This window comes from Mus caroli, unplaced genomic scaffold (genome assembly GCF_978045245.1).
Source record: "Mus caroli unplaced genomic scaffold, Mus_caroli_1 scaffold_9, whole genome shotgun sequence".
In the NCBI taxonomy this organism is placed as follows: domain Eukaryota; kingdom Metazoa; phylum Chordata; class Mammalia; order Rodentia; family Muridae; genus Mus; species Mus caroli.
The window spans coordinates 42,624,361-42,639,350 of record NW_028227264.1 but is presented as its reverse complement, the minus strand read 5'-3'; the positions used below and the strand labels follow the sequence as shown (position 1 = coordinate 42,639,350).

Here is a 14,990-nt window from a genome sequence, read left to right as displayed (position 1 = left end):
TGGATGGATGGATGAATGAATGGTAGGAAGGAAAGAAGGGAGAGAGGGAGTGAGGGAGGGAGGAAGGAGGAAGGAAGGAAGGAAGGAAGGAAGGAAGGAAGGAAGGGAGGGAGGAAGGGAGGGAGGAAGGGAGGGTGGGTCAAACAAGCCTGCATATTTAATGCTACCTACCAATCCTAGACTGAGCTGGAGAACAGACTCCTAAAAGTTGTCCTCTAACTCCACAAGCACTCAAATTGCATGGGTGGGCATGCATGGATGGTCCATACACTGGAGTACGACTGCCCCAAGTCATGTCACAGACATAAATGCTTCTTACCCAGAAAAATCACCACATTGAAGATTCACAAGTTATTTTTTACTGAGTAAATCAAGGGCAACACCAACAAAAAACCCAAGTAATTAAATGTATTCGCCTAGTTACAAGGCCTGAGTCTGATGTCCAGTACTACCCCTAACCCTGAAAAGGCCCATTTTACAAAATAATTTTTTAAATTCCCCAAACTCACAACCTTACAAAAATGAATGGAAAAGCTAAAAATGACAAAACATGGAGCCAAGGGAGTAATCTCCACATTATTTACAAACTGTGACGAGCATCCCGAGTTCTCAAGAGAGCTGCATGTGAGTGTGCACTGTACATCTTGTGTGAGTGTGCACTGGACATCTTGTGTGAGCGTGCACTGTACACCTGTGTGAGTGTGCACTGGAAATTTTGTGTGAGTGCGCACTGGACATCTTGTGTGAGTGTGCACTGTACATCTTGTGTGAGTGTGCACTGGACATCTTATGTGAGTGCGCACTGTACACCTTGTGTGAGTGTGCACTGGACATTTTGTGTGAGTGCGCACTGGACATCTTGTGTGAGTGTGTACTGGACATCTTGTGTGAGCGTGCACTGTACACCTTGTGTGAGTGTGCACTGGACATTTTGTGTGAGTGTGCACTGTACATCTTGTGTGAGTGTGCACTGGACATCTTGTGTGAGCGTGCACTGTACACCTTGTATGAGGGTGCACTGGACATCTTGTGTGAGTGCGCACTGTACACCTTGTGTGAGTGTGCACTGCACATCTTGTGTGAGTGTGCACTGTACATCTTGTGTGAGTGCACACTGGACATCTTGTGTGAGTGCACACTGGACATCTTGTGTGAGTGCACACTGGACATCTTGTGGGAATGTGCTCTGGAGGTCACATGTGCTGCTCAGTCATTGCATCCTATCTACGTTTAAGGTCAGCAGGATTTGTTTGTTTTTCAATTCAGAAGTCAGTATTAACTTCTTACTTCTATCTACAGTCCCCATTCTGAAAATGGTTCATACAATATTTAAAAATCACAGCAGAGATATATTTATCTTACAATTACCAAAACAAAAGAACTTTCTTAATTTTTTACTCAAATGTTGAAGATATAATTCATTTTCTTTCTTCTCCCCATTATCTTTCCCTGCAGCAGTAGGGAATTAAACCCAGGGCCTTGTATAGGCGAGGCCAGTATTCTCCTATTGAGCAACAAAGCCAACCTGATTTTACCCATTAATATGACAGACTGCCAAAGTAGTCTTCAGAGAATATGGAACTGTTCTCTTAAGATAACTGCAGTCTACAAGTATCAAATACATGCGATGAACACTTAAGTTTCAGTAATAGAAACTTCACTCCTTAAACTGCAGTGTTAGAGCACCCTCTGCTGTCCAGTTAGGTCATTCCAAAAAGGACAGTTTTCAGATGGACCAACACTTCTGTTTCTCAGACAACTTAAAAGTTAGCAACACAAATGCATGAGGGCTGGGGCTGGGCTCCATGACAAAGACAAAGCACGACTATGACCTAGAACCTATCTATGCACCAATAACAGTTTTTCTTTTTTGAGACAGGGCCTCTCTATATAGCTCTAACTGTCCTGGAACTCACTATGCAAATCAGGCTGCCCTAAAACTCAGAGATCTGCCTGCTTCTGCCTTCTGAGTGTTAGGATTAAGAGCATGACCATTATGCTAGGCTTGTACCTTTAACTTATTGGACATTCAGTCTGTCTACTACTTTTCTTAAATAGCTTTCTGTTATAATTTGGGCAAATTAAAATAAGCAACTAGGAAATTAGAGAACAGATTAGGGGGAAACTGTTCAGCAGACTGACAGCAGTTCAAGTCATGAGCTGAAGCTCTCAAGGCAATCACTGGCATACACCTGTTATCTCAATAGCTGAGAGGCCACAGTCAGAAACACAGAGATTGACACAAGCTTGGATAACAGAGTGAGCATTCACCAGCCTGGGATACAGAGATCCTGTCTAGGAGGGAAAAAGACTTTCAAGAGAGCTGAGAATAAAGTTCAGAAGAAGAGAATTGCTTAAAATGCCCAAGACCCCTGGTTCAATCCCCAGTGATGGGTGGAAGCAGGATGCTTTCTCAAAGGATGTAGGAAGCTAACATAAGCCAATCACTCTACTGAAGTAAAAAGAAGAAATTGGTCCAAACATTACTGATGTGGTATCTAGGAGACATAACCTTAAAAATATAACCTAGATCCCAGAAGTTCACTCCTAAAGCTGTCCTTGTCAGCTACACAAGATTAATTAATTAATTAAGTAATTTCCTTTATTTCTTAAGCCTCTTTCAAGGCCTCTTCATTTTAATATTCCCAAATCGGGAGAAAGTGCTTTAACCTATTTGTATTTTTCAAATTTTATTTTTAAATTGTCCTTGTCAACACCTTTCTGCAACCAAATGCATGCAAATCGAAACATGAATGCAGGAACCCAGTGTATTTCCACCTCTCCCACAGCCTTCCCTTTGTAACTTCTCTACTTTAAACAGTTTGGAAGCACAATATATAGGACTCTCAATAACAGAGAATATCAAAACCTTATCTGCACATGGGTAAACCCAAATTGAGGGGTTTTGAAGAATTTTAAAAAATAGCATAGCAGCTAGGGTGTGGGTCTGGAGAGATAATCTCAGCACTTAAGAATACATACTCGGGATCGGAAAGATGGCTGACTCAGCAGTATAAAGCACTTGCTGCTCTTGCAGAGGACCCAGGTTCGATTCCCAGCACTGAAATTGTGGCTCAAAACCATTAGTAACTCTAGTTCCATGGGATCCAAGACTCTCTTCTGACCTATATGGGACATCACACACCTACACTAACAAGACAAAGCTCTTCCAGAGATTCCCCAGATCAATGCCTAGCATCCATCCAGAGCGGCTCATAGCCAACGGTAACTCTTGTTGTGGGGTATTGATGCTTCATGTCCTCCATGGGCATCTGGACACACTTGCATATACCAATACACACACACACACACACACCTGGACACACTTGCATATACCAATACACACACACACACATACACACACACACACAGAGGCATATACATAATCAAAAACAAATTTTTTTTAACAAAGAAAATACATTAATCTATCATAAAATCACCAATGCATCCACACAGAAGGCAGATTTCTCCCCCTTTTTTATGATGGTTTAAATGACAAATGTCCCCCAAGATTAGGTATTTGAACACTGGGTCCCTATCTCTAATGGCACTGCTTGGGAAGGCAGAATTTTTTTTTTTCTTTCCATTATTTTTGTTTGGGGTCGGGGAGTGGAAAGTAGTGGGTAGAGCTGAGGACAAGGACAGGGTCTCATGTAGATTAGGCTGGACTCATTATGTACCCTCAGATGACAAACTTCTGATCCTCTGGCCTCTACCTGTGAGTGCTGGAGTCACAGGTGTGCCGCATAAGGCCTGGTTTCTGACATGTTAAGAGTCTGAATCTAACTAAGAGTTAAAGGCCATGCTGGACAAGGCAGAATATTGTCTCCAAAGCATTGTATAATGGTTTAACTCTTGCTTATATGCTAGACTAGTCACTTCTTTCCTGTTTTTCTGTGTGTGTTGGTTTTTTTTTTTTTTTTGGTGGGGGGCGGTGGGAGAGAGGGTCCTGCTGTATGGTGCTGGCTTTCCTGGTATTTGATATACTGACCAGGGCAGCCACAAACTGGCAATTTTCTGCTTCAGCCTCTTGAATGCTGGGATTACAGGAACCATGCTTGGCCTTCTTTCTTTGTAGAAATTTTCACAATGGTTTTAGGACACTATACCTTCTTAAAGCTAGCATATACTTAGTGCTTAACAAAGAAGAAAAACTCACCATTTCAGGGGTGTGCCTTCATATTCAAACCATATCTCACTAACATCTTCTTGTCTCATAACCTTCTGAAAGTGCTTTTTCACTTTGTCAGTTACCAACGTCAAATAGCTGACTCTTGGCAAAAGCAACTGAAATGAAAATTTGAAAAGCCATATTTATTTACTCATTATTGTTTCAAAACAAAGATATTAAGTAAGCCTTTTAATAGTAAGGGAAACAGTTGTGCTCTTTGTATTATTTTGACTACTTAATCCCAATAACCTGCTTTTTATAGAAACTAAAAGCTAGAGGTTAAAAAAGCAAATGCTTCTTTCCTTTTTTTTTTATATTTTTTTATTAGGCATTTTCCTCATTTACATTTCCAATGCTATGCCAAAAGACCCCCATACCCTCCCCCCACTCCCCTACCCATCCACTCCCACTTTTTGGCCCTGGCGTTCCCCTGTACTGGGGCATATAAAGTTTGTGTGTCCAATGGCCTCTCTTTCCAGTGATGGCCGACTAGGCCATCTTTTGATACATATGCAGCTAGAGTCAAGAGCTCTGGGGTACTGGTTAGTTCATATTGTTGTTCCACCCATAGGGTTGCGGATCCCTTCAGCTCCTTGGGTACTTTCTCCAGCTCCTCCATTGGGGGCCCTGTGATCCATTCACTAGCTGACTGTGAGCATCCACTTCTGTGTTTGCCAGGCCCCGGCATAGTCTCACAAGAGACATATCTGGGTCCTTTCAGCAAAATCTTGCTAGTGAATGCAATGGTGTCAGCGTTTGGATGCTGATCATGGGATGGATCTATGGATATGGCAGTCTCTAGATGGTCCATTCTTTCGTCACAGCTCCAAACTTTGTCTTTGTAACTCCTTCCATGGGTGTTCTGTTCCCAATTCTAAGGAGGGGCACAGTGCCCACACTTCAGTCTTCATTCTTCTTGAGTTTCATGCGTTTAGCAAATTGTATCTTATATCTTGGGTATCCTAAGTTTCTGGGCTAATATCCACTTATCAGTGAATACATATTGTGTGAGTTCCTTTGTGATTGTGTTACCTCACTCAAGATGATGCCCTCCAGGTCCATCCATTTGCCTAGGAATTTCATAAATTTATTCTTTTTAATAGCTGAGTAGTACTCCATTGTGTAAATGTACCACATTTTCTGTATCCATTCCTCTGTTGAGGGACATCTGGGTTCTTTCCAGCTTCTGGCTATTATAAATAAGGCTGCTATGAACATAGTGGAGCATGTATCCTTATTACCACTTAGAATATCTTCTGGATATATGCCCAGGAGAGGTATTGCTGGATCCTCCGGTAGTACTATGTCCGATTTTCTGAGGAACCGCCAGACTGATTTCCACAGTGGTTGTACAAGCTTGCAATCCCACCAACAATGGAGGAGCATTCCTCTTTCTCCACATCGTTGCCAGCATCTGCTGTCACCGAATTCTTGATCTTAGTCATTCTGACTGGTGTGAGGTGGAATCTCAGGGTTGTTTTGATTTGCATTTCCCTGATGATTAAAGATGTTGAACATTTTTTCAGGTGCTTCTGTGCAATTCGGTATTCCTCAGGTGAGAATTCTTTGTTCAGCTCTGAGCCCCATTTTTTAATGGGGTTATTTGATTTTTCTGGAGTCCACCTTCTGCATGGTACTGTCGCATGGTGTAGCGACAGACAAGTAGACCAATGGAACAGAATTGAAGACCCAGAGATGAACCCACACACCTATGGTCACTTGATCTTTGACAAGGGAGCTAAAACCATCCTGTGGAAAAAAGACAGCATTTTCAACAAATGGTGCTGGCACAACTGGCGGTTATCATGTAGAAGAATGAAAATTGATCCATTCCTATCTCCTTGTACTAAGGTCAAATCTAAGTAGATCAAGGAACTCCACATAAAACCAGAGACACTGAAACTTATAGAGGAGTAAGTAGGGAAAACCCTCAAAGATATGGTTACAGGGGAAAAATTCCTGAATAGAACAGCGATGGCTTGTGCTGTAAGATCAAGAATCGATATATGGGACCTCATAAAGTTGCAAAGCTTCTGTAAGGCAAAAGACACCATCAATAAGACAAAAAGGCCACCAACAGATTGGGAAAGGATCTTTACCTATCCTAAATCAGATAGGGGACTAATATCCAATATATATAAAGAACTCAAAGCAAATGTTTCTAATTGAGTTATGACTTCTAAGTAGAGCTAGGGTAACAGATGTTTATAATTGACACAAATCTATAATTTTACCCTACCCATTTATCTAATACATAATTGCATGTCATACTAATTCAGATATTAAGTAGTTCTATCAAATTCATTGTAAATATTAAATGATTCACATGCGTATTACCACCTCTTTTACAGACCTTAATGTTTACTGATATTAAAATATCATAGTTATAATATTTTAATAATATGGCTAATAAATGGCAAACATACATTATACTCTTTTAAAATTAAAGCACCAATACCCAGGGTACACTGAAGGATATACAAAATCACAGGGAACCAGCCCTCTCTCAGAAATATAATCTATCGGTGTAAAACACATGTGTGTGATGGTTGGCTTTGCCAATTCGGCACTATCTAGAATCACTTGGCAGGACAGTCTCAATGCGGAACTGTCTACAGAGCTGGCCTGTGGGTGTAGTTACTGGAGGTCACCTTGATGGTGCTAATGGGTGTGGGAGACACCATTCCCTGGGTTTAGGTTCTGGACTGAGAGCAGGGAAGCGCAGTGAGTAGTGCGCACGCACGCATGCATGCATGCATTTCTGCTTATTCCTGACTGTGCATGTGGTGTGACTTAGGTGCTTCAACTTCTGCTGCCTCAACTTCCGAGCAAAAATGAACTGCAACCAAAATTAAATATACAACCGTGAATTACTTATTTAAAAATAATTCCCTAAATTGCTTTTGTTGGGTAATTTATCATACCAAAAGAGGATGAAATTAGCATAGTAAACTAAGAATATTCTGGCAGGCGTGGTGGCCCATGCCTTTAGTTCCAGTACTCAGGAGGTAGAGGCAGGAGGATGCCTTTAAGTTCAAAACTAGCCTGAGGCTTTTCAGTGAGACTTCTTCTCAAGGGAGAAAGAGGGAGGGGAACAGAAGGAAGGGAGAACAGGGTGTGGTGTTGGGGTCGGGAAGGAAGGGATCAGGGCGATGCACGGAGTCATGACCCTCTGCCACACAGCATGCTCTAGGCTAATGAGGTTACATGGGGCCTTGAATCTTTTTAAAATATTTTGTTTTCAAGGAGTAAAGAGAGGGCTCCATGGTTAAGAGTGCTCTACTGCTCTTACAGAGGACGGGAGTTTCCTTCCCAACTCCCACATGATGGCTGACAACTCTCTGTAACTCCAGTTGCAGGATAAGGACCCCCTTTCCTGACCTCCAAGGTCTCTGGCACAAGTGGTACACATATGCACACTTAGGCACACAAAATAAAATGAAATATAAATTAAAAAAAAAGAATTCTAGTACTGAGCACAGAGGCCAAAGCAAGAGGATTAAACATTCAAAATCTATAATAAAGTCCTTCACACCGTCATTCTTTATATTTGTATTTACGTGTATATGGTGTGTGTGCCATCTGAGTGCAGGATCCTAGAGGCCAGAAGAGGGTGTAGGACCCCTGGGAGATGGAGTTACGGGTGATTATGCCCATCTGACGTGGATGCTAGAAATGAACTGAGGATCCACCTTACTGACCCATTGACTGACACGTGTGTGTGTGTGTGTGTGTGTGTGTGTATGTGGGTTTGTGTGGTGTGGTTGTGTCTGGTAAGTGTGGTCGTGGTGTGTCTGTGTGTGTAGGGGGGTGTCTGTGGCCTGTGTCTGTAGTTTATGTGTATCTGAGGTGTGTGTGGTGCAGTGTGGGCCTGTGATGTGTATGTCTGTGGTGTGTGTTGCGTCTCTGTGGTGTAGGAGTGACCAGTGTGTGTGTTTATACAAACAAAAAAGAATGAATACCAGTATTCCACAGTGATTGTACACACACACAAACACACATTTTTTTTTTTTTTCATTTAGATATTTGGAGGCTTGGAACTGAATCCAGGGCCTCTCCTCTAAATGCTAAGAAAATATTCTACCACCCTACTATACTCCATGCCCCAATGTTCTATTAAACATGTCAGATCATAACATGTTGTGATTATATAGTAGGTCATTAGGTCATATTTAACATTAGGTCATAAATAACATTAAGTCATGTGAAGAGATTTTATTACTGTATATGTATTCGTAAGTCCATTAATAAACATATTTGACTAATTGCTCAGATTAATTGCTTGGAATCATCTAAATATGTAAAAATCCAATGTTGGGTTAAAAGCACTGGCTGCTCTTGCAGAGAACCTGGGTTCAGTTCCCACCACCCACATGACTGATCACAATGGTGTACAACTCCGGTTCCAGAGGATCTGACGCCTTCTTCTCACTTGCTCAGGTACAACAATCATGTGGCATCCTTAAATGAAGGAAAATACCCATATACATAAAGTAAATAAAACTTAAAAAAACCTAGCTTCCTATTAAAACACAGCACACTGCTTATGATTCCACCATCAGGTGTGCTGTGTGGTAGGTACTGACATTCTAAGTCTGTGCTCTATTGTAGAGATAGCCCAACTCCACTCTAAGATAGATGACTACATGCACACAAAAAAGAACGCATATCAGTATGTCTAAAGTGACGTGTGTGTGTTTGAACTGTGGATAGCATGATTAGAGGGGATTTATTTATTTTAGAGAATTGCTGTTATTTAATTACGTGTATGTACAGGTACTTTTGAAGAGCAGAACTAGAGCTTACAGGGGGTTGTAAGCTGCCAAAATGGATACTGGGACCCTGGGTCCTCTCCAAGAGCAGTATGTGTACTTCTCTGCTTGGCTGTATTGATTCATTTACGGTGCATCAGGTGCATGTGCACATACATGCACATACATGTACATACATGCAGCTACACAGATCAGTGTTAGCTGTCTTCTTCCATTACCCTTCACCTTATGTGTTTTAAAGAGTTTATGTGTGTAAGTGTCTTGCCTGCATGTATGTATGTACAGCACAAAGTCACAGATGGCTGTGAGGTGCCACATGGGTGTTTAGAACTCAAACAGGGTTCTCTGCAAGTGCAGCCAGGTTCTAATCACTGAGCCATCTCTCCAGCCACTGTTCACCTTACTGAGCACCACTAAATCTGGAGCTCAGGTTTGAAGGCAGGGCTGGGTGGCCAGCTAGCCCCTAGGCACCCTCCTGTCTCTGCCTCCCCAGAGCCCATGCTATGACACATGGCAGGTTTCAAGTGGGTCCTGGGGAGCTTAATTTGGGTTGTCACACTTGTCACATGGTTGTCACATGGTAAGCACGTGACCAGCCAAGTAATTATAGATAGTCTTCTAACTGTCCACAGTATGTAAAGTGAGGGGCGAGGGGAGGGGGGCGGGCAAGGATGAGGGGAGAGAGGAGAGTCTGCGTCAGGATGTATCATATGAGCAAAGAATACAAAGAAGAAAAAAAAAGGAGAAACATAGGAAGGAAGGGTGGATGGAGAAAATATCGCAAAGTGACGGCCTCCACATTTTAAAACCTTTATTTTTTTGTAAATAATGGACGGAGTCATAGGTCCCCTTTGCACACTTACATAGTATGGTTCTGCTTCTCTTTCAGTTATCTCATCCTGATAGAGAGTAAAGCAAGTTGGAATTCGTCCAAACCACACATCTCGAAGCACATCTTTGTCATCTGTCATTCTTCCAGTGGATGAAGCAGTACATATAGGCTAAGTTCTTCCTTCAACCAAAGCCAAACTGGAAACAGAATAAATAGCACTAGTCAGATCCTTCCAAGAATTAATGAAAATATTTCATAGGCAAAAAAATGAACACCAAAAAACTTCACCTAAAGAAAAGGTGGAGTGGAGTATGGGGAGGCCTCACTGATGTACACCTTAAATCCCAGCACTTGAGGCAGAGGCAGAGGGGCAGAGGCAGGTGGTTTCTCCAAGTATGAGGCCAGCCTGGCCTACATAGTGAGTGCCAGAACAGCTGGAGCTATGCAGTGAAACCCTGTCTCAGAAAGAGGGGAGGGGAGGGGCCCAGGGAGGAGGGGAGGAGAGGAGGCCAGGGAGGAGGGGAGGTAGGTAGGTAAAAGCCAGGAATTTCTACATTAGAGAAGCCGAGACAAGAGTCTGTAGCAAGACTGAGCTATTTGGTAAAACACAATCTCAAAAAGTCTGTGTGTATACACATGCATGCATATGTGCATGCATGTGTATGTGATGCCAATTACATATTCAAGTAATAAGCAACATAAGTCCCATCAAAATAGAAACTATACTTCTGCAAAATGTGTGTGTTTTTTAATGTTTCTTTTAATGCCTTCTTTCTTACAAACTGCAATCAGTTCTCTTAACTACTGGCCAGCCCCCCTCCCATTTTCCAGCTCAGCCCCTTCAAAGATTTCCCCAGCCATTCCTCCCTCAGTGCCTCACCAGTCTGCTTAAACAGTCCCGTCTCCCATTTTCCCCAGTGCTAGCCTCTCCAAACTATAGCAGCTATCTAGCCTATCTGCTCAGCCCAGCTTCTCCTGACTCAGCTGTCACCAACTGTCTCTTGTCACTCTGCTAGTCTCTCTACTGTCTACTAATAATATGGTCTCTGGCTCAGCTCAGCCTCTCCTGGCTCAACAGGTTCCCATTCTCTTCTGCTCAGCCTCCTTTCTACACTGACTGTCTTCTCTCCTCAGCCCTACTCAGTCCTTTCCTAAACCAACTGTCTTCTCTGACCCTACTCTCCTGCCACCTGGACCCTCGGCTCCTCTCTCTCAGCCTCTGCTGGCTCTTTATATCCTCTCCTATCCCTAGAATTCTAGAGGCAACCCAAACTGAAGGCCATAGGGTCAAGCAGTTCTCTTAAAGGGCCAAGTGACTAGCAACTGGGGATCCTTTAAAGGGCCAGGCACAAAGTAAATCACACCACATACTTCTTAGTTCTTCAAGCCTGGTAGACTCTTATCACTCACCTAAGAGAGAGCCTTGTACCTGTGCCTTATGATCTTAATCTAATTTCAGACGATTATTCACATAATTACACTTGTCCCATCTAATGTATTTAAGCTCTCCTACCACGCTTATCATTCCTCCTGAAAAAAATAAAAAGAATATTTGCTTTGATCTGCAGATGATAGCATATACCAATCAAGAACTGGGGTTGGTGGTGCAAGCCTATAGGCCTCATGGGTTGAGCCTGGGTGACATGAGTCCCTGCCAAACAAACAAGCAAGCAAACAAATAAACAACAACAAAAAGCTCTTTATTAAGTTTATTCCCCTTTCTAAAGTTCATCAGATGCATAACTTGGCCCCACCAATACTTCCAGTCATACTGATTACAACTCCGTCCTGTAGACCTCAGTAAGACTCAACCTCTAAATATCCAGTCGCTGTGCTCTGACTCCCCAGCCTAGTACTTACGCTGCTTTTCTCCAACTCTAACCCACACTGTGAAGTGACTAACACCCTCAGTCCCAGTGAAATATTTCTCCAACTCACAACATTCCTTACTCCACAGGGTAGCGCTGCTAGCTCACTCTGCACATGAGGAAAGTCTCAGGATCAGGGAAGGACAATGTGCATGAGCTCTGGGATAGCCCAGGCTATCATGCTCATACTCCATGCCACCTGTGTACATGATGAAACACACAGGGCAGCCCAAGGAGGTTCTACCTGAGTATTAAGGGTCAATATACAACCAAGACAGTGTTGGGCAGTTAATTCATAATTTTGTATAATGTATAAGAAAAATCCTAAATAATTGCATGGTTCCCTCCAAAATTATGGGCCTAGGTGGATATCAATTTAAAATTCTTTTTAGAGTTATTATTTTATGTTTATGAATGTTTTGTCTACATGTATGTGTGGGCAACATTCCTGATGCCCTGAAGATCCAGAACAGGGTGTCAGATCCCCCTGAACTGGAGTTACAAAAGGTTGTGAGCCACCATGCAGATGCTAGGAACTGAACTTGTTGCAAAAGCAACAAGTATTCCGATGGCTGAGCCATCTCTCCAGCAGAATATCAATTATTAACACCGAGGTACATCAAGGAGCTTGTTATCATCCTTTCTCCTCACCCAGGACAAACCCTTTGGGATTGCCATCAGTTAATCCATAGTTAAAGATCAGTCAGCTGTTGGCCATCCACACATAAGCAAACTGCCTTAGGTGGGAAAAGACCTGCCTTATGTCAAACTACTGGCCACTAGTCAACTCAGAATAAGGACCCTGGTACTTAGCAGTGCCTTAACTTTTATTAAATATATACAAGTATTCTATGCTAGTGATATACATATGTAAATTTCATCCAGTACCACAGTGAGACTTCAAATTCAAGCATGCTTAAATTCTACACTCAAAAGAAAAATTTCTGAATGTACAAATCACTCAAATTAACTTGCTGAAAACAGGAAGCCCTCATTACTTCCTGACTAGGTTAACAGCTGATCTTTAGAATAAATGTCCAGGCTGGAGAGATGGACCAGCAGTTCAGATTGCCCACTGAGCTTCCAGAAGACCTGAGGTCTTTCTAGCACCCAGCTAGGATTCCTCAGAAGCACCTGTAATCCCAGTTCCCAATTCCCAGTTCTGGCTTCTTTGGGCATCCACAAACATATCATAAATTCACACAGATACACACTGAAACAAATAAACATTAAAAATCAAAGTAAAATAAATTTAAAATAAGTAAAATGAATAAATTTATGTGGTTATGGACTGGACAGATGTCTTGGTGGGGAAAGGCACTTGCTGGGCAGTCTAATGACTTGACTTAGACTACTGAGAGCTACATGGTGTGAAGAGAAAACTGGCTGTCCTGATCTCCACATGGCTGCATGGCAGATGTGCACACAAGCACAAACATACCCCATCCACACATAGGAATCTCAAGTTATACTACAGGGTATAGTCATAAAGACAGCCTGGTGCAGGAATAAAAACACACAGGAAGAGCAATAGAAAAGAAGATCCAGAAATAAAATGACAAAGCTATGTATCCACTTAATTTTTAACAAAGGAGGCAAAAACATACTGGAAAACAGACAGCCTCTCCAGCAAACAGTGCTGGCCCTCCTGGCTGTACCTGCAGCAAAATGAAATTAGTCTTACCTTTCACCTTGTATAAAAATCAATACAAAATAGACCAAGGACCTTAATTTAAAACTTGAAACACTACAATCTGAAAGAAAACACCTTTTAAACTACTGGGATAGGAAGAACTTTCTGAACAGAACACAACAGCACAGGAGCCAACCTCAAGTATCAGCAGGTGGGGCCACAGCAAAAAACACAGTAGCCACAGACAGCCCGCAGAATGGGGCTTACCAGCTACACTCAGGCAAGGGCTAATATCCAAACTTACAAAGAACTGCAGAAATTAAACACCAAGGAAATAACACTGCCAATTAGCAAGTGGGCAAATAAACTTGAATATTCATTGTTCAAAAAAAAAAAAAAAAAAGAGAAACACAATGGCCAATACCTTTAAAAAAACAATGTGGGTTTTTTTTTTTTTTCAGATTTATTTATTTAATGAATTTGAGTACACTGTAGCTGTCTTCAGACACACCAGAAGAGAGCATCAGATCCCATATCAGATGGTTTTGAGTCACCGTGTGGTTGCTGGGAATTGAACTCAGTACCTCTGGAAGAGCACTCAGTGCTCTTCACCTCTGAGCCATCTCTCCAGGGAATGCAGATTAAAACTACTCTCAGAGCATCTCACCAATGGCTATCGGTCATCAATAAATGTGACAACAAATGTTGGAGAGGATGTGCAGAGAAAGGAACCTCAACCACGATTAGTGGGGCACAAAACACTGCAGCTGTCATGAAACTCAGTTTAACAATTTCTCAGAAACTTGAATTATCATGTGATCTCCTATTTCAGTTCTGAGTATACCCTAGCATAGACGAGCTTCCACCCTCATCTTTATTACTGCTTTATTTCACGAGAGCAAGGAACTGAGAGCAACCTCAATCCCATCAACAGACAAATGGACAAGGAAAATTGGTATATATAAAATTATGTATGTATATATACATATATGTATATATACACACACACAAATATATATGTATATGTGCGTATATATATATATACACACAAATATATATGTATATGTGTGTATATATATATATATATACACATATATATATGGAATACTGTTCAGCTCAAAAGAAAAATGAAATCACAAATTTTGCAGGAAGATGGATGGACTTAGAATATATATTATTAAGCAAGGTCACACAATCTTAGAAGAAGAAAAAAACACATTTCTTCCTTACATGCAGAATCTAACATGTATGCATCTGTGTGTGTGAATACATATATTCGTAGATACAGTAACATATGAAAGAGAACAAGAAAAGCTAACATTAGGGAATGAAGAAGGAAGGAATGCAAGTAGTAAATACAAGCTGTTTTCGAGTTCTGACTCTATCGTGTTTTTTTATTGGTGGTAGTGGTTTTGGTAATGGGTAAGTGCATAAAACAGTGGAAATATAAAATCCAATGTGGATGGGTGGTGGTAGTGAACACTTTTAATCCCAGCACTTGGGAGGCAGAGGCAGGCAGATCTCTGTGAGAAGGAGGCCAACCTGATCTACAGAGTGAGTTCCATGACAGCCAGGACTACACAGAGAAACTCTGTTTCAAAAACAAAACAAAAGAAAACAAACAAACAAACAAAAATAAGTAAATAAGGAAGGAATGAAATACATAACTTGCAATGTGAAGATCCACAGCTCCTGTTTCTCTATAAAATGCATA

General features: G+C 41.6%; 1 protein-coding gene across 1 annotated transcript in view; it reads right to left on the bottom strand.

Moving 5' to 3' along the window:
• Window positions 1-14,990, bottom strand: part of Atg5 (autophagy related 5) — a 94,417-nt gene that overhangs the window by 66,711 nt on the left and 12,716 nt on the right. Inside the window, exons 2-3 of the mRNA XM_021174066.2 lie at window positions 9,807-9,972; window positions 4,160-4,287 (exon numbers count right to left, since the gene is read on the bottom strand). Of these exons, the coding sequence (XP_021029725.1) occupies window positions 4,160-4,287; window positions 9,807-9,914 (236 nt within the window). The 5' untranslated portion in view covers window positions 9,915-9,972. The remainder of the gene's footprint in view (window positions 1-4,159; window positions 4,288-9,806; window positions 9,973-14,990) is intronic.